This window comes from Lathamus discolor, chromosome 5 (genome assembly GCF_037157495.1).
Source record: "Lathamus discolor isolate bLatDis1 chromosome 5, bLatDis1.hap1, whole genome shotgun sequence".
Lineage (NCBI taxonomy): Eukaryota > Metazoa > Chordata > Aves > Psittaciformes > Psittacidae > Lathamus > Lathamus discolor.
This window is the reverse complement of record NC_088888.1, coordinates 62,970,519-62,990,793: the sequence shown is the minus strand read 5'-3', so window position 1 is coordinate 62,990,793 and position 20,275 is coordinate 62,970,519. Positions and strand designations below refer to the sequence as shown.

The following is a 20,275-nucleotide window of genomic DNA, read 5'->3' as shown; positions in this document are numbered from 1 at the left end:
GATTGTGGCAGTAATAAAAAAAATAAACAGTATTATGAGAGTGTCATTGTGAAAAGCATGCTGGGAAGAGGTCTTTTTATTTGCAGTACTGTAGCACAGTTTCTGGATTGTTTTGATGTATATAATATATGTGTACATACAGTTGTGCACACATAATTGATGGACAGCACTTATTTGAAGACTTAGTGAACAGTTTTCCTGTAGAAATAGGATTTGGTATTACAGTAATATCGATATTCTTTACCAGCAACATATTCCTAAAGCAAACACATCTATTTACTGTCTTAGTAGTACCACATGCCCCAGATGAAAGATGCTATACTGGAAATAGTGCTAGGATGTTGTGCTAGGATGGCTGTATGTGCATTAGCAGCTTCTGTCAGGACTCATGTAATAGCTCAGGATTATATCTTCTCACAGCCCTGATCAGCACTGATGTATTTGCTGAAAGCTGAGAAATAGCTAGAGTGTATTTACTGTGTATTTGGTTTTTGGATTTCCTGACTGTTCCTGCTTCATAGTTTGGCTTCTGTTTTGTGGCTGGGTGACTTAGACTTTATAAAAAGGAACTCTACTTCAGAAAACCTTTAGGGAGTGCTTGAAATGAAGATCTGTACCATAGAATTAGTCTTGTTCCAAAACTGAACATAAAGAAGCAGAAAGGACAGTTTACAGCAGCTGTGCATCTGGGTTACTGCTTTCAAAGCTAATGTTTGTCTTCTCTCCTAGTGTTCATCCTCTTGTTCCCATGCCTAATGGAAACATGGGAACAATAATTCTCAAAAAACTACTGCAGGCCAAGTACTGCTGTCTCTGACACAAATAAGTCCACCTTCAGAAGTCATTACTTAAAGTAGCAAAAGTAGGTTTTAATCTAGTGCTTTAAAATGAAACTGCCACTTGGGTCTGTTTTGCACAGCTTAAAAATGAAACAGGGATTACATCCAGAATATTTATGAGCTGCATTTGCAGAACTGAATAATGGACTGGCTTGCTTACACAGTCCTTCTAAAAGTGCCTTTGGGCAGGCATGTCTTCCACAGCTAACATCCAACTTGATTGCAGTTTCCACTGTAACACACATGTATCTATGGAGAGCATCTACATAGTAAAATGTTTTCTGTGGCTTTACCAAATTGTAACCCATACAGGGCTCGGGAGGTTGATGTGTAGATTCCCAAAGGAAAAAAAAAATCAGAGTTTGTCTTCAGAGGATATTTTTTGCATGTGGAGTCTACTTTCTGCAAGCCCTTACAGAGTCTGAAACACCCTCAAACCTCTAAACAGCTGGTGATGTTTGGATAAAGTCTTTATTTTTGGCTACTTTCTATTTTCAGTAACTTAAATATTCAACTCTAGTATACCCTGAGACATTGTTGTAAAGTGCCAACTACTACAAAGTGGCTGCTTAATGGGAGCTACTTGCAGAAATTTCCTATTGCTTTGACTATGCGTTCACATTTAAATAAAAGGGCAACTACTGGGCTTAACTCAAAGTTAAGGAGTCTCTCTCAAAGTATCATCACAAGGGTATGACTGCCCTGAAATCCTGACTGTCTCTGGATGAGAGCAGAGTCCAACTCAGGGCCTCAGCTTCCTTGGGCCTTTGAGGATCAAGTTCCAGTTCCCTCCTAGTGTAGATGAGATGAACACGAAGTATTTCTTCTTTACAGAACTTTAATGTCAGGACATAAGCATTTTGCATTTTCCATGATATTCTAAATACTAGGCAACATGTAGTTCTCATGGATAAAGGATACCAGCAGGATTTGGTACTCACCCCATTAATCATCAGCAGGATCAATCCATTGTCTGTAGGTGTTCGAACTTCTATGTCAAACCGAGTCACCTGGCTGAATCTTCCCCTTCTCTCAATGTTTCTTGCCAAGGCATAGCCAGAGCCGTCAAAGAAATAGCTCACTGCCCGGCTCTGGGTGAAAGCCAACTTATTTCTATGAAAAAGCAAGGAGGGAAGTAATATTTGGTATATCCCCATTTTAATTTGTAGAAATTTGAAGGCCTTTAATTTTTCTGAACTGCTGCTTCTTCCTAGCAGCAGTGAGATTGACTATTTTTCTCTCAAATTCTTTCTGTGATTTTTCTCTAAAAACTAGTGTGTAGCTTTGAAGGTATATCTAAATCCTTCACGTCACATTGTACTTTTGTCCTGTGTTGTATGTAAATGCTTTGCTCATCCTTGTCATGCAGGCCCACGACACCTCCTTATTATGAGGATACACATATTTCTATTAAGAGCTTGCCCAGTTTGTGCAGAAACCCATTTCAATTCTCTGAGGCCTTCAGCCAAGTGTGGGCTTTGCTGCATGCACTGTCCTGGAGAGCTGTGGCTTGTGCTTCCTGAGAGAGTGTCATGGGAAGCAATCATTTGCTCTGTGCCAGCAACCTCCTGCATTTCTTCCCAGTGAGAGCTGCAAGTTTGTCTCCTATAATCTATAGAGAGATTCTACTGTTGTTGCCTGTTATATGAGCAAAATGTCTGCTATGTCTGTGCTAAATGAACAACGTGGTTGCTGTTCACTTGTATTTCAGGGGCTCTATGTCCCAGTTTGTGAGTGGCTTATCTGACAAATTTTTGTTGTGGGTTTAAGAGTGTATGGCAGAAAGGTAACTTCTGTACAGGAAGTTACCTGTACAAAAATTGCCTTTGCTAGCTGGGGATGAGACTGCACTCAAGTTTACTGGGTGCACTGGGGCTAACTGGCTGAGGCTGCATCACTTGCAATGACGGGATTTGAGTCAGAAGCAGTCCTGTCCTAGGCTAGCAGCAGGGATAAGGAGGGAACCTAGATCATGCACCAGCTAACATGGCAGTTTCCCTTTTGAAGGTGTGAGTAAGGCTGTGAGAGGGATGAAGACAGCAGCAAACCACAGAATATCTGAAGTTAGAAGGGACCTGTAAGGATCATCGAGTCCAAATCTCATATATAAATTCGGATTGTTGACACAACTAGGAGTTAAAAAGTGGCCAGATTCCTTCTGGACAAATCAATACCATCCTCACGGATTTGTCCTTCTGGACAAATCAATACCATCACCTAATCTAAACCAGGAATGAACCAGCCGGACTGGCGCTTGAAACAAACCAGCGGAGCAGAGTGACGGTGTGACGGTTCCCTACCTGGCACAAGGTGGCGATGTGGTGGTGTCGATGTTATAGACGCGCTTGAAGTTGTATAGGCTGATCACATCATCGTTCAGGGTAGCCAGTTCTAGGCAGCCGATGAAGCCAGGTAAGTTTAAGCTAGGAGGGAGCTGTGCAGAGGGCAAGGAAAAGTAAAAGGAGAAAGGTCACACTCTTTATTTAGATATCACAAAAGCATTTGTGCCTGCGGTCAGTTTTGTCTGTGCTCTTCATATTTGAAACAAATGGGATGATGCTACCTTAGAATGATGTGGCCATTGTGCTGTAAGTTAAAATAGAGCATGTAAATGGTCTTGCAGTGAGAACAATAGGTCAGGTAAGGCAACTGCAAATAAAAACTTCTTTTTGTAATTTTACTGGGAGAACACTTGGAAAAGGGGAAAAGGGTTAAGATTTGACTAATCACAGGTCTTGCTCAATGTATTTGAATTTCTCAGTAGATATTTCATGTCAAATGTATAGGCGCCCTTCACTGCCAGAAAAATAATTTCATACCGTGATGAAAGAGAGAGAAATGAGATCTTTAAGCCCAGAAGACTTGGATTCAAAGTCTGTACTAGTGGCTAATTCTCAATAGGTATTATTTTGAATAGTTAGCAGGATATAGAAACTCCTTTTAACAAAGGTCACTGCAAATGGAATTTAAATAGCCACATTGGTGAGGGGAAAAATACAAAAGAATAAAGCTGGCAGAGTTCGTAAATCATTCTTTTAATATTGATACTCTGCCCTGTACACCTCTGAAGTACAAGAGACATGATATTAATAGCACCTCTTGTACTTCAGAGTCTGATCACGGCCAGTAACTTTTTTTCAGCTTCTCATTATTTCCATTGTGCTTCCCATATAATAATAATAATGGTATGACAGCAATGCAGAACATGTATAGCTATAAGACAAAATGAGATCCTATCTGCAGCACAGATATATTTGATAAATGTCCTGGGTTCAGCTATAGCAGTCATTTTTCTCCTTCTTAGTAGCTGGGGCTGTGCTGTGTTTTTTACTTTCAGCCTGGAAACAGCGCTGATAACACCGATGTTTTTAATTGTTGTTAAGTAATGTTTACTCTGCCCAAGGACTTTCTGAGTCTCATGCTCTGCCAGGGAGGAGGGGAAGCCGGGAGGAAGCAGAGGCAGGACACCCAACCCAGACTAGACAAAGAGGTATTCCATACCACAGCACGTCATGCCCAGTGTATGAACTGAAGGCAGTTACCTGGAAGGGTTAGATCACTGCTTGGGTCGGGCTGGGTATCGGTCGGCAGGTGGTGAGTGGTTGTATTCTCTTCCCTTGTTATTTCCCTTATCATTATTATTATTGGTGGCAGTGGTTTGTGTTATACCTTAGTTACTGGACTGTTCTTATCTCAACCCATGGGAGTTACATTCTTTCGATTCTCCTCCCCATCCCTCTGGGAGTGAGGGGAGGAGGGAGTGGGGGAAGTGAGCAAGTGGCTGTGTGGTTCTGAGTTGCCAGCTGGGCTTAAACCATGACATTAAATTCTCATGTTTCCTTTTTTTTTTTTTTTTATTTTGCTTCTTCTGTTAAATTATATTAAGTATGAGACTTGTAATGGGTAAGTGGTACATTTCATATTTACAATGTATGTAACAGGGAAGCAAGGGCAAAAGCTTTTAGCATATAAGACTGTATGTTAATACATGAAAATGTGAGGTGTCCATTCTTAAGGGAGAGGAGACCTATATGCTTATGAAACAATTCCATGAATCCTTTTCTTCCCATTCCTGTTCCAATTTTCCTTCACTTTTTACTTTTCTCCTTTCTTCTGCCCTGCTCTGGAACACACCTGGAGGGCTCATTTGCCAGATTACTTCTTTTGTGTGTGTATGCATCTCTTATTCAGTCCTCAGTCCTTTTCCCAGGCAATTTACACCCATGGCCCAGTAATCTAAAATTCAGACCATGGCACATATCTGGTAGTCACAGTAATGCAAAAGCTCAAGAATATGTACGTGTAATGAGTTAATACTTGGTTTAATGTTGTTAGGAGGGCTGCTTGTGGAACAGTAGTTGGATGTTTTTTAACACCTACTAATTAGCTTAGAGAATTTATAATAAGTCTCTTTAAGTATGTTTTCATTTACCCATGCAGTTTTCATAGCCGAGGTTGTTCATAACAATTTCTAAATCCAAAAAGAGGACCCGGTGCTTTCACAGAAGCACAGAAGTGAGGTGCTAATTCATGCTGACTATTAGGAGCTAGAATGAAGCAATTGTCTTCATATTTTTTGCATATGCAAATCTTCATGCTGTTGGAAGGCTAGATTTAAGCCAATGATAATTTGAATTCAAACAAATCACTACACTGCTACTTTACCACTGTCCTAATATTAAAAATATATTACTTTTCATTTTTGTGACAGTTGTAAAAGAGAAATTGTGAGCACTGAAGGCTCATAAGCATTGAAAAAGCTTGGTAGCCTGCAAATTTTGTTAAGCTGGACTAATAGCCCTTAATTTAGGCATACCACTTAACAGCTAGCAAGCTTTTTTCTTTTTACATTTCAGAAAACTTGAATGACAGCTAAAAGGGATCAGATCATCTATGTATGATCGTGTTCTATGATCATAGAGAAAACAGTAGTTTTCACAGTGGCTAGAAAATGGAGTCCTAAGATAATAAGTGACTAAATAAGGACATTTTCTTTATTAACCATTTCTGTGTATCCAGCCCAGCAAGATAAGTTTGCGTTATTTAATTTTGAATACAGAGTGTTTATCTGACCAACCTTGAAGTCTGGAGGCACTCCGCCAACATAGAAAACAGCATTTTCAGGTTCCAAATTAAGGAGAGAGCCAGGACCAAGAGCCTCTCCCTTTTTGATGAATTTTTCTTCAGCTGTGCTGCTAAGACTGGGCACAGTTAAAAACATTTTGCCATGTCTTCCAATCCTGTAGAATGAAATTGCAAGGGAAGAGAGTTTCATGTTGGTTAGACTTAAAAAAGAGCAAGCAAGCCTCTAACTCCAGGAAGGGTTTGTGTTTCCTTACTAGAAGACTGGTACTCTGGGGGAAAAGGAAGAGAGAAACCACAGACACTTTCTTTTCCCCCCTGTAGTACCTTGTGTCCTGGATCTCTAAAAGCAAATAGAATTTCCATTTACTTCAGGAGGAGTAGAACCAGGCACTGAAGACTCCTGATGTGCTGTTCTGATCGAGCCTTTTCTGTTTTATTTTTTTTCCTATTAACTGTTTGATGTTGGGGAATCACTTTACCTCTCAATTTTGATGATGCTGAAGTAAGAAGGCCAGGTGCTGACTGGTTTGGCATCCAGGGGTATCTCTACGTCTTCGTCTCCCAGATTATAAATGTACACAAGGTTGTCATTTTTAATTGCAAGACCAATGTAAGTTTTTGCCTAAAACACCAATGGAGAAGGATGTCAACTTTGAAAGAGATTTAACACAGAACATTAGTAAAGACTGGCCTTTAGTAGACTAAATGACATCTTTAAATATAACTAATAAACAAAAGCTTCATTCTCTAAATGCTTTCCATCACCAGATAAAACTGTACAGAAAATGTCACTGCTATTTTACTTATACCTATTTTGGCTGAATTAAATACAAGATCATGAGACCATAAATTGGTCATGTTAAATGGGAAGCTGCTCATCAGTATTTAGTGTGCAGTGTCATATGCAGGAAATAAGAAGAAACATTTGTCTAAAGCCTAGGTATTATGCTGCAATTAAATATTCTGCCAAGAGGGCTTCACTTGATTTATATTCACTAGACACTCTTTCTAGAAAAGCTTTAAAAGAAAAGCCTGCCTCTTTACCCTTCCTTGGTAACAGCTTGCCAGGATTATACCTGACTTGTGAGGTGTGTTTTTTTTTGTTTCTTTTAGGAACCACAATTTAAAGAACAATTATTTCACAATGCTTACAGGTGGTGAGAACATACACCTTTTCTAAGTTTTTCAAAGTAGTGATGTACAGAGTTTAGAACAGCAATACAAGCCACAGGCACGGAAACCTGCTTATCTGTGACCTCAGAGGTTTGGAATTGACACTGTCAGCAGCATAAACCTGATTAAAGCCTGGCCCATGAAAGCCAGGTGGGTGACATTAACTGCTTTAGTACTGGCAACAGAGATAGCAAGTGTGGCTCATAGCAGTGACAATCACAGCAGCACTCTATATGGGCAGTCTAATTTGCTTCTTTGAGAGAGCCCTTCATTGTTTGGGGTGAGAATTTTCAAGGACAGTGGTTTCAGGAACCCTTGCTCTTTGCTTGTTACAAAATCAATGACAGCCATATAGCAGACACCTCTTATTTTGAAACAGAGAAAAAGTGAGAAGAAAAACTAAAGGCAAATGAATGTAAAACCTATTTAAATTTACTTTTTCATGTATATAAATTGGCTGAGTTATTCTCTTACATTTTTATTTCCAAGGTACAAAATAAATCTGTCTGGAGATGCTTCCAGTTCTGGGTTGTCTTTCTGAAACTTGATGTACAAGCTCATGGAAGTGAAAGATTTCAGTTCCTCCACATTGATCTTTGGATTAACTTCAACAGCTGATTGGCCTCCAAACGTCATAGAAACTTGGACCTGCAGTTACAAGGGTGCTAAGTGAGACACATTATTGCTGTCTGGGAATATTACTTACAGTAAACGTGCAAGAATACTTATCCAGCAGCCTTGCTTACAGCAAGAGCGGAATTGGCACCTTTATATTGGCCATGCAAAGTTGTGCGTTTATAACAATCACCTCTGGAAGACACAGTAAAGAACATGAAGGGAATTAATTTTAAAATTAATTAAAGCTCCTAATTAACTGTGCCTAAGCATATTCATAAAGTAAATTAAATTTCAGTAGGACATAGATGTGTGTCTACTTGAATCAGGGCTACATCATTATGTATGGCACATAATGAAATTCTTACATAGCTATAAAACTTCTACCTATAATTTATTTCTTTGCTTTGGGAGTGGTATGACTGATTTTCTGTTCACAAGTAATCCTGTTACATTACTTACATTACAGTGATATATATGAGTTGCTAATAAAATATTAAAACATGTTCATTTTAGTTCAGAATGCCTTCAACATAACTGAAATGTTTTCAAGTTTAAGCACAATACGCCTGAATGACAAAATACATTTAAAGAACAGTAAAGCACTGCACACATACTGATTTTTTCTTTTTTGAAGTAATGTGTGTAGACAGCATATTCTAGCATTGTGAGCATAAAATAATGCACTGAATTTTTTACTTCTTTGAATGAATTCAACTATAATGTGTTAATTTATGACCTTGGTGTTCTTGCTACAGAAAAAACATTCATAATTTATGTATGATAATGGAAGTGTTTTTCTCTATTAAATATGTGTAAGCCAAAGATTCACTTACCCTGAAGAAAATTAATTCAAAAGAAAAAAAGAGAAATACTCTCATCTCAGAAAAGTTTGCATTAAATTGCCATAATTACTACTGCTTGTAACTAATGCTGCTAGCTGAGTAATGACCTATTAGTTTTAGATATAGATGGTTTTGTTATTGCAGCCATCTTTAACACTGTGCCAATTACTTAATGAAAGTTTCTACTGCAGTAGCAGTAGTCTACTGTGAATACTGGGATAATGTTAATTGCTTGCAAATAGCAACTGTAAAGATTTTAATGACTTCCATGGTACTTTGTTTATCCAGTTGTTGGGAGGTGACAATGTCAAGGTTTGAGCTTCTAACATAGTGCAAGAAAATGAGAAAGTGGAGCTCTTAGTAAGATGCATTTCTATAAGCACTAGTAACCAAAGATCCCATCCAAGTTTTACCTTGCTTGCTACGCTCCTGGTCTGAGCAATTAATTCTCTGATTCGCTGAATGCTGGAAGAAATATTGTTTGCTGGTGCCTTCTGTTCTACTCTGCGCAGTTTGTCCAGGAGTTCAGGGAACACTTCTGTAAGTTTCTTCACTGCAGTTAGAAAATAAATGACAGCTTGTTTTTTTTAATTCTCTCTAACATTGGTTTTACACCAGGAAAATTACTCTTTAGCCTGTTAGGTTAACTCACCTGCTCCCTTTTACTCTAAGAACAAGTCCTAACTGTAGTGTGTGAGAGGCAGTGATTTCTGAAGGGGTAGTGATTTATCAGAATGTGGTATTACAAAAGTTTTTGGAAAGAAGTTTGCACAAAGGAGACTACTTTTTCATGGGACTCCTAGGTACTACTGTGGTGTTGTACCTCTCCAATACATTCTTCAAGGTGCTTTGCAAATGTTAGTAATTTTAATCTTTTAATCTTCCTTCAAGGCAAATAAATGCGAAACCTGATTTTACAGATATGGCAGCTGGAGTAAAGGATTATTTGTTCAGTATCTCACTGGTTACAGATATGGCAGCTGGAGTAAAGGATTATTTGTTCAGTATCTCACTGGTTATCTGTGTCTGACCTGGGAAGTGTATGTAGCATCTATGGTTCATGAGATTTTCAAATTCAGTTTAGGGGAGATGTATAGGTTGTTTCCCTTAGCTCTCAGCTGTGTGTCTCTCCTAAAGGTTATCACCCAAACAGCAGCAGTAGCTGCAAAGGTGATCTGTCTGTGAGTGGTTCACAACCCACTCTGCTAACAGAAACACCGCTGCTTTCAGACTGTGGTAACAGGCCTATACCGTACAGTGGTAGAAAGCCTTAGCTGATGATGCATGTGTAGCTAAACTGTGCTTACTACCTGCTCCAGCCCTTCTGAGTAGCAACTTCTTCAGTTTTCCTACCTACAACTGCCAGTGGTCATGAATCAGAGTCCTGGACCTTCACTTTCATTACTGTCTTCTGGTACACATGCTAGTAGGATTGCTGCCAAAGGGAAATGCAGGTGCTTCATTGTGTTCAACGGGAGAGAAGTCCTTTCCCAGAAAGATAAGCAGACAGAAAAATTACCAAGAAAGAAACATAACTACCTCTAATTATAATCTGATTTCATCACATCAGATTCCAATGACATGCTGCCCTTTGAAGGATGTTTACACATCACATCATTTTCCATCTTAATTAGATGGAGGTACAATTAGCTGAGTATAATGAAATGCGATTTTAGCCACAAGCTACATGCATATAAGAAAGATCCAGTATGCACAGTTAATTTTTAATGACGTGGATTCACTATAAAGGTTAAGACTGATTTGAAGGTTTTGCAGTTATATTTTAGGGCTTTCAACTTGCATCCACTTGCTCTTGTGTTCTTCATATTTTTACTCTTGTCTGAGATGATAGCAGAGAGACAGGTAGAAGAGCTAATCCTCAGATGTACTGAGACTGTATAGAAGGGAAGAGTAGCCTCCATTCAATTCTCTGTGCTTTTAGTTCTGTTGAATAAAGACTGAAGCAGCTCTTGGCCTCATTCAGAGCAACTCAGACTCTGAGAAGATTCCACGGAATCCTACAAATTTTACTTCTCTTTGGATAGAGTGTAAAGTTGTATTTGCCACAGTCCTGCCCTCTCTCTCTCTGGCTCTTGTCGCTTGTGTTTTCCTTTCCAAGACCAGTGTAGGAGCAGGCCATATAGAGTTTTATTCTCTCCAGTTATTCCCATTAAATCCTAAAAGACCTTATGTACCAGGGCTCAGTAGTCAGATATTCTCTATAAAGCTTACTGTACTTTAAAATGCTATTACTTTAGCAAAACCTCAAAGAACTACAATGAATTCTGGGTAACACATTAATTCCAGAATGCATTAAAATTCATACTTAAAAAATAACAAGTGTAATAGTTACTTTGCCTTTTGAAATTAGTTTTCTGTTGGATTGAAAGAAAGCCCACATTATTCTTAAAGTAAAAAATTGCAAGCTCAGCAAGTGATTTAGCAAATTTCACCCACCTTTATTTTTTTCAGTAATCAGCAACTGAACTGGAATTGTGTGTGATGTGATACCTTGAGAAACTGTTTTTTTCATCTGTTTGGAATTTGAGCTATTAAACCTGAAATACAACTGTAACATGAAAACATAAAACTAACACCTATTACTACTGTACTATTATAAAATCTCACCATAAATCTCTTCCTCTTGTCCTTTAAATGGCATTCTTCAACACAGAAGAATGTTGATTTTTTATTTTAGTTTTTGGGATGAAGGTAAGAGTGAAAAAAAACCCTAGTCTTAACCAGTGATAAAATACAAAAACAATACAAAGGAAACTGTCAAGGAGGAAATATCTTGACCATAAGCTGCCAGCCACTTTCTGCTTGTTTTCCTTCCTAAATTGTCCTTCATCCTTCTTCCTGAAGCTCACCATGGTGATACAGGAGTATTCTCAGACAAACTGCACAGCCAAGGCATGCTCTCATCCTTCCAAAACTCAAGTGCAAGCTTTATTCGAAGTCAATCCAGACATACCATCTTAAAGGCTTCACTTGCCACGGTTAATGTGGTATGATGATCAGGTGTTTCAGTGTTTCAGGCACCTGCCTGAACATTTCCTGTGACTTTATTTTGGACTTCAATGGACATTCCTTCTGTCAGACCAACCTCTCCTTACAACATACACAGCTGATCTGAGAGCACTCCACCATGCCCTGGCATGTCTACATGTCTTCCTAGGCTGCAAATCACAGTCACAGGTGCATGTGATTTGTGGACTACCTCCTTTGTAGTACTGATCCGTCTTCTCAGCTATTTCTGCCTGAACTTTCTAGCAGAAAATATCGTGCCTTAAAATGAAATATGCCACGGAAAAGCTGCCTCCACAAATGTAGCAGGGCACACATTGCTGTAGTTTGCACATTAGCATCTCTCAGTCTGTGGTCAGCAGGACCCTCTGGGCACTGTGATAGGGTCACAATACTACCTGCAAACCCACTATCACAGAGAAAACATTTTTGCCAGGCATGCCACATACTTGCTGAGCTGTTCTGTACAATTCGTGGTGTGTGTACCATGTATGCCTTTTCGGGAACATAACCAACTAGGACAGCTGGGCCATGTTAGGTCTATCCACTCTTATGGAGCCTCTCAAATGCTACTGGAAATATTTCTTTCAGTATAACAGCTAGTATGAGCAGATTTTTTGAATTCTGAATGTCTCGATATTTTGAGCGTGAAAAGCCGAATGCAGTTTGTGTTGTTACTCTGTCTACTGAACTGGCACTGGTAAATGTTAAATGTAAGTCAGGTGTAAAGGTGCATAAAACAAAACCCCTTCATGTCTAAGCTATAGCAGACTGTTTCTCTTAGAAGATTTTCTTCATACCATTCCCTCCCTGGATGCCAATTGAATCCACATTTACATTATCAAAAATGGGAGTTGGAGCTCATAGCCCACAGCTGAAACTGCCCTGTGCTGATCAAAAACATTTCATAGCAATGCAATACAATTACTGTAATACTAACTACACCCTTATGAAGCTCTGTCCAGTGTCTATCAGTGAGTTTACCCATCCCCAGAGGGAGTGGCTCAGTGTTTCCTTCAGATAAAAAACTCAGAGAAATGTGTTGCCTCCAGTTCTGGACCCAGTGTTGGGATATTGAATAGTACTGAATTTTTCTTGTGGGGGGAAACACTTTTATACAAGTTCTAGGGAGCACTCATTTAATAATCAAAAATACTAGTGTGAGGGTTTTATCTGTTACTAAATTCTGGAAATAGCATGACTCTTGAGTTCCCCCAGTCTAGAGGGAAGAGTGAAGCTCTGAGGCATTGATAGCCCCACGTTGGGTTTGGTACCCCTAACACCATTTGTGGTAAATTGCAAAGCTCCTGACAGAAGGAGAAAGGATTTTGGGCAATAGATGTGAGATTCAGACTTTCAGGAGATAGAGTCAATGGACTTATGGACCTTCTCTGGAGCACTTTCAGGAGGCAAGACACTGATGAACAGTGCTGTAGGTGTTGGTAAGTATCATCAAATGTATATAGGAAATTTCTTGTTCTGGATTTCTGACTTCCATAGCCATGAATAACTTGGGATTAGTGAGCCTCATGAGCAGAGGCAAGAATACATCAAGCAATAAATAGTGGTGATTGTCAGCAATTTTTGATTCTGAATATTTTTACTTGTATATCAATTCTCTTGATTTCTTGATTCTTGATTAATTGTTCTTTTCCTTCATTCACCAGTCACTTCATTTCAGCCTCACTCTCCCTGCCTCTTTTTCCACTCTTTCCTATAATCTTCATTCCAGTTTTGTAGCCTGCCTCAGTTTTTCTTTTGTCTTTTGATTTACCTTAAATTTTTCATAACTAACCTTCTAACTTCTCCTCTACTCTTCCTCCTCCCCCCAATAATAGAAGTGGAATTAATGTGATGTTTACAAGCTTTTCCAGCAATCATCCTGCTTAAATATTTTATTTCCTCCCTAATCCTCTTTGCCCCCTTTGCTTAGACTACAAGCTCATTAAGTCAGGGAGCATTTCTGCTCCGTATTTGTACTACTGAGGACAAAAGGGCCCTCTTTTCAAATGCCTCCTAGTGTTAAAGAAATAACTAAACTGCCAATTATAATAGCAAGAATTATTTAAACAAGCTGCCTACCATTCAGTGTAACCTTGGTACCCTGATAAAAATGATTTAGCAACCAATAAGACTTCAGCCTTTAAAGTGTTTAAGCTTTTTTCGGAAATGGTCAAGCATCCAACAGTTTTGAAAGTCTCTACTTTTAAGTTAACTACTAATTTTTAAAATGCTTTCATGTAGGTAAAATGCTAGAAGATTATGTGCTATGAATGCGCAATATAAACGATTCACACAACATGATGTTGTGATGATTCCCCGACCTTTTAATGCTAAGGAATGGCAAAATTCAGGTCACTGTACCTGCATCCCCAGCTGAATGCACAGCACTGTCGTATGCTGCTGAATTGTGCTGGAAGTCTTGCAGGTTTTGAGACCACAACCTCACGTTCTCATCCATGGGGGTTGTAGCTTGTGTTACTGTCATGGTGGCACTTACGGCCTCTGCAGTCTTTAGTTTAGCTTGCTCCAAACGTCCTCTGGCCTCCTCTGCAAAATAAATAGGGGATGAGAAAAAATGAACTCTTTCAAAGATTCAAGCAAGCTATAACAGTACTTAGAAAGTCATGTGGCTAAGGGGATTTTATCTTCTGCAGAATGGGGACCCAAACTTGCTTGGTTTGTTTTCTCTTTATTTTCACACGGAATATGCAAAACTTGCCATGGTTGGTCTACAATCCTACTAATTATTAAAATCTAAAAACTTCTCTTTTTCATTCTAGATTATTAGAAATTTTCAGTGTCCTTGGATTTTGATAGATGTTATGTAGGCAAAGAAATTTGAACAGAGATGAAAAAATACACTGTTTTTCATAAGTTTTTAAAAGAAAATGCATTTGTTGAATATTTTTCATGAAAGTTATTTTTGAGGAGACAAATCCAAGATACTGAAGTGTTTGGGGTTTTTTTGGTCATACATGACATTTTGGGGGTTTTGTTTTTCTTTTTTTTTTTTTTTGAGTTACCAACCACTGTATGGCAAAACCTGTAGCATTTTTCATATGATAATGTATAGGGGAGTAACCCCAGCCATTTTTAGTCAAAGTTAATGAGGAAATCTCGACCATGTCAACTTTGAACACCTTCAGATATACTTGCTCGATTCTCTATGATGTCTCTTTTCTGAAGAACTAAGGTGAGGTTTTGTCAATCAAGACTAGCAGTAATTACTTCCCAAATACTCTACTTGGTAGGTGTGATGTGCACACGAATTAGATTTTGGCTGTCAGGACAATAAATCCACAGACTTGTAGATACTCCAAGAATTCTCAAAAGATCAAGAATAACACAGGAGAGGGTAATTTTAGTAAGAAGAACCAAGAAGAATGTTGATAATTTCAGCTGGCAAGACATAAAGGTTCATTATGAATGTGTTAAAGTCGTATGTTTGCTATCTATGTCTTGTAGTTTCAAATTCCTTTAGGGCTCCCTGGGACTGAAATCTTAATACAACTTCATAGGTTATATGCAAAGATAAAATATGCTCTTAAATGCATGAGATAAAGCGTCATCAAGATGAAGTTCCTCTTACAACCTGGCTCAGCTGATTTCATTTTTGTGATGGCTCTCATCAGGTGGCTTCGCAAAGCATTCATTCTAGCAAAAGTGCCATTAACATGCCGGCTAGTGTCTGAAATGGTTAAATCATTACCTGTTGGGAGAAAATTGGAGGTATAGTTGAGTGGAATCAAAGTGCCATTAGAAAAGTTAAATTTTATCCTGTAGAGGTTTGTTATTAAGCATTTAATACACCATAGGCAGTATATTATGGCCTCTTTTCGTATTGGCATAGTAGCACACTTGACTTCACACAATAGAAAGGAAAAACTATCCTTGCAGCTCCTTGTGGATAATGCTTGTGGCATTATCTGCTTGCCACAGGGTGTCTGAAAAAAATCTGGAGACCTGTATCTCAGTCAGTACTGTTTCTGTTTGCTTTGCCAGAACTGCTGAGAATACTTCGACAAATATACAGTAAAAGTTTTAAGGAACTCAAAAGGTCCTGAAGAATTGAAGAGGTAATTTCTGTAATTTTAGAGTTTGTTTTCATTTTCCGTGAAAAAAGGCCAGCATCTCTTAACTGATTTCAGTTGACCTACTTGATTGAGTATATTTACCTGTGGAGAACTGTTCGCAAGATCACATATTTAAACAGTGATTTGGATCTGAAGTGGGCCTTCTGTTTACTTCTGTAAATGAAATAAACTTCCAGCATCTGGCAGGATGACTACACATGAACTACTCAAACTGTGCCTGTGGCCATTTCAAGTACTTTGTGTGGTAACTTCGCTCAATACACTATTCTATTATAGCACTGGTTCTGCCTTAGTGTTATGCTTTTGAAATTTCTTTTAGCATGCATGTTTATAAACTGACTGGGAAAATAGAAAGGATGTGTATTTACTGTCATCTGCTGTCCGATGTAGCTCCATGGCTCGGTTGAGAAGTTCTTCACTTTTACCTTTATGGTAAATAATCTGAGTATCGATTCCAACTGCAGCCTGCAAGTATGTTCCAAAAAAGAAAGTCAGAGTAATCATAGAATCATAGAATGATTTGGGTTGGAAAGATCATCTAGTTCCAACCCCCCCGCTATGTGCAGGGACACTTTTCTCTAGACCAGGTTGCTTCAAGTCCCATCCAGCCTGGCCTTGTACGCTTCCAGGGATGGGGCAGCCACAGCTTCCCTGGGCAATCTGCTCCAGTGCCTCACCACCCTCACAGTGAAGAATTTCTTCCTAAAATCTATCTATACTTAGGGACAGAAGTTGTGTCTTTTCAAATACCAGGGGACTTCAGGCTTGCAGAAAAATTCAGGAAATAGTATGCTGTCATTTAAGCTAATTTTTTTTTTCCCTCCTATACTTCAGTGTCTGAAGTCCCTAAAGCTTTGCAAAGTAAAAACTGACATTATGAAAATTACTTACATCTTTGACCCGGTTAGTTGTGTTCAGTGCCAGCAACGCAGCTTTATTAGCTTCTTCAATATAACCAACAATATTTTCATACACATTTGAAGCATTTATTGCTCTTTGTACCAAACCATTTGTATCAACACCATACAAATTCCTGTTAAAAACGAAGTGGAGGAAGAAACCAAACTGAATCAAAGTAGTTTCAAATTGATTAATTTTCTTAACATTCTGTGAATTCTGACTACACAATCTTACACACAGGTATACTTGGACTAGATAGTATTCTCTTCACTGTGTATGACCACTTATGTCAATCTGAAGCAGGTGAAAACTCTGTGGATAGAAGGTACTTCCCAGTGGCTTAACTCTGGGAATTTTTCTCTTAATATCTGCATGAGAAGCACAAAGTGACTAACTGAGCTTTTATCTTTAGCAAAATCTAGATTAACAGAATTATAAATATATATAATATATAAAAATATACAAATATATTATTATAAATATAAATATATATAAATTAACAGTAAAACAGATCTATCAGTTGTCCTTTAGGGATAACTCACAGCCATGAATGGAAGGACTTGCATGCCAGTAGTCAGGGAAGCTGTATGAGTGGGCTGTTTATATTTTCCAAAGGTGGGTGGGAAAAGAGGGGAGGATTAGAAGAAGAATTTGAAAGATTGCAAAAAGTTACATTTAAAATCACGATAGCTTTGCTGTCATGGTAGAGCTTGATTTGCATATGAGGTGATAACTGGTCTTCAGGGGAGATTCCAAACAGCAGGTGGTTCAGGACTCAACCTTCAGCTGTTAGCAACTTTGAATAAATACTGTTTTTTAGTATTTTTATGATAAACAGATTTCAGAGTATATGTTAGATATAAACTCCAAATTCATATGCATTTACACAGGTGCGTATTCACTTCAAAGTGTTAACACACTGAGTGATTATTAAGTTTTCAGATTCAGTGTTATTGCAAGAATTTCCTGCTATTTTCCCCTAAGATAAAAGAAACCCTAGCAACAGCCTCACAGGCTTATAACACAAACCCATAAACCCCAAATGACTTGAAGACAGGCTAAATGTTTTAAGGGATTAAAGTTTCACTGCTGGACAATCTTCTCAACAAATAAAAGAGTCAGCACATTTCCATCTGTATATTTCATAATTATTTCTGTTTGCTTTCTGTTAAATTCCTCATGTGTTGGACTTGGTAGTAATCTTTGAATTATGTTGGTAAGGGATGAAGGCTGGCCATATGGGGTATTTTATTTCAAGAGATTCTGCTGCCCCCATTTAGCTGATCTCAGACTGAACATACTGTTTGTTTTTTAGCTGTCTGTAGTTTGTGGCGTTATAGAACAGAATTTCAGATGTCAGCTTTATACAACTGTATAAAAGAAAACCATCTGTTATTTTTTTCTCTATTTTAATCTCCTATCTAGGGCATACTAATATTAACAAGCAACTGATACTTAGATAATATACTTCAAGACTAATTTTATCTTCCAAAAGCGTATGTCCATGATGTTGCTTAAGGTTGATTTTGATGAAATATTTTCTTTAAGTAAGTATTAATTTGTAGCAGTGATTTTTCCGTGGGTAATCCCAATTGCAAACAAAGTCATATTTCAAACTGTCTAGATGTGACTTTTTAGAAAATGGGGAGGGAATGGGGAGTGTAAGTAAGTTGACACATTTAGTATATTACACAAAATAGGAAGACTTACAGTAAGTTTTTTGTGTTACAGTGGTGCAGTTACACAGGGACACAACCTGTTGAGTATCACAACTACTCCCGTTCTTGAACAAAAATTATCCCAGATCTCAGTCTGTGGCCCATAATGCTAAATGGTTTTTAATGTGAGTGAACTGACATGAGAAACATCTGCAAATGCCATTTAATCTGGCTGTATTATTTCATTTACCAGTAATCTACCTTTCCTGTTCTCTTGCTATGGGAAGAAAAGAACATGCCAGATTAGCAAAAAGAGAATGTCATGCAAGATATATGTTTATTCTTTGAAAAGATAAATAGATTTTGCTTAGCTCAACTTCAGCTGTTCCCTCTGGACCATGACGAGTCCTTCCATACATGACTTAACAGTGATATGTTTAGTGTCTGTTTGCAGACAGAATACTTAGTGTCACTGTGTTTCTGCTTGTCTTTTAGTTCAGCTGTTCAATAAGTAGCATTTGTATGACAGAGTCTGCTGAAGTTAAATTTCACCTGTCCAGCTCATCAGCAAGTCGTCTTAAGTTGTGTGCATGTTGCATAGCCTTTTCTACTAAATCATCATCAAACAGAGACAGATTGGCTATTTTTTCTTGCAGTTCCTTTTTCGCTCCATCTATTTCTGCGTAGAACCCTGAGACATTCTGAAAAGAACATAGAAGGAAGGAAAGAAGATGAAAATTGTAAAAAATAAAGTCTGTATTTTGATTGTTGTATTTTATTTTACCCTTTCTATTATTATAATGTTGTTTTCTGTTTCATTTTTAAAATGTAACATGGGTTAGTCTAATTTGTAAATCAGCCCACCTTAATACTTCCTATATGTATATATAGGCAAGGAGATGTAGTATCCCTTTGCCTTAGCCATACTTCTTCCTCATATGAAATACTTGTGGGGAAGAGCAAATGGGCCTGCATTCAGCTTCTCTCCAATACACAAGGCTGCTGGTATGTTACAGGGTTATAAATGTGGCCTCAAAATACACGAAAAAAGGATGGAATGGAGGGAGAGAGAAGGGATGAATGAAAGTAGCCCAAAAATGCTTATTTCTGATGAGGATGGAAGATTTACAATGTTCGCATACTACTTCCTTCCCTGTAGTGTGAATGTCCCCTATGTGTAAGCTTATTCACAGGAGTGGAGGACCCAAAATGATAAACTACAAAAATTTGTTTTGCACAAAACACAAATTTCTTTTTTTGTGCAAAAAACAGGAGAGAGAAAAGAAAAAGCTCACTTGCCAGTGAGTGAAAAAAAAGCAAGCTCTCTTCTTTCTATTTTCTCAAATCACTTTTCCAAACAAAAATTATGATTTTTTTTTTGTGTGTTGAAAATTGGGCAACTATGACCAAAATAAGTATGGAGAATTTTCATTTATCTTAAAACTATCTCAAAATTTTAACACAAAACATGAAGAAAAAAAAAAAAAAGCTCACTTCCCAGTGTGTGAAAAGGAATTTCGCATATAGTGCAGCCTTTTACCAGAGCATCTTCTGGCAGCTGCTGGTAATGAAATGATTGAGAACGCTACAGCAAAATCTTTCATTCAGCTTTGCCTCCTGTCAGGCATCCTTATAATACAACTATTTTTCCAAGGCAGTAAAGTATAGTTACAGAGCTTTTCATCTATGAAGACTTCTACTTTTCTGAGGGAATATTCATCTGTATTTCATCAAAGCAGTGTGAAAAAGGAGATGTTTTTATTTAGTGGTCTACACACACAACTTAAAAGTTAAAAAAATCAGGACATATCATTTAAAGAAGTCACTGAGGCACCTACCTTTATTATCTCACTTAATTCAGAGTTGACCTTTTGTGGTCCTGTCAAAATATTTGTGGCACTTAGCAGAATGCCGTTCACTTCATCTGTTTGATCTTTTACTTTCTCGTGTTGTTTCTACAGAAAATAAGACAAGATGAAAGCACATCCAATACTGTCGCTATTGCTAAGACAGTGTTACCATTTTTATTAAATTTA

At 38.0% G+C, this 20,275-nt stretch overlaps 1 protein-coding gene across 1 annotated transcript in view; it reads right to left on the bottom strand.

Annotated features, from left to right (window-relative positions):
* The window catches only part of LAMA4 (laminin subunit alpha 4), a 103,562-nt gene that overhangs the window by 23,895 nt on the left and 59,392 nt on the right, over positions 1-20,275 (bottom strand). The window contains exons 12-23 of the mRNA XM_065681047.1: positions 20,078-20,194; positions 18,792-18,940; positions 16,573-16,714; positions 16,050-16,146; positions 15,180-15,296; positions 13,949-14,134; positions 8,971-9,110; positions 7,572-7,745; positions 6,404-6,546; positions 5,917-6,079; positions 3,140-3,273; positions 1,781-1,952 (exon numbers count right to left, since the gene is read on the bottom strand). Coding sequence (XP_065537119.1) covers positions 1,781-1,952; positions 3,140-3,273; positions 5,917-6,079; positions 6,404-6,546; positions 7,572-7,745; positions 8,971-9,110; positions 13,949-14,134; positions 15,180-15,296; positions 16,050-16,146; positions 16,573-16,714; positions 18,792-18,940; positions 20,078-20,194 — 1,734 coding nt within the window. The remainder of the gene's footprint in view (positions 1-1,780; positions 1,953-3,139; positions 3,274-5,916; positions 6,080-6,403; positions 6,547-7,571; positions 7,746-8,970; positions 9,111-13,948; positions 14,135-15,179; positions 15,297-16,049; positions 16,147-16,572; positions 16,715-18,791; positions 18,941-20,077; positions 20,195-20,275) is intronic.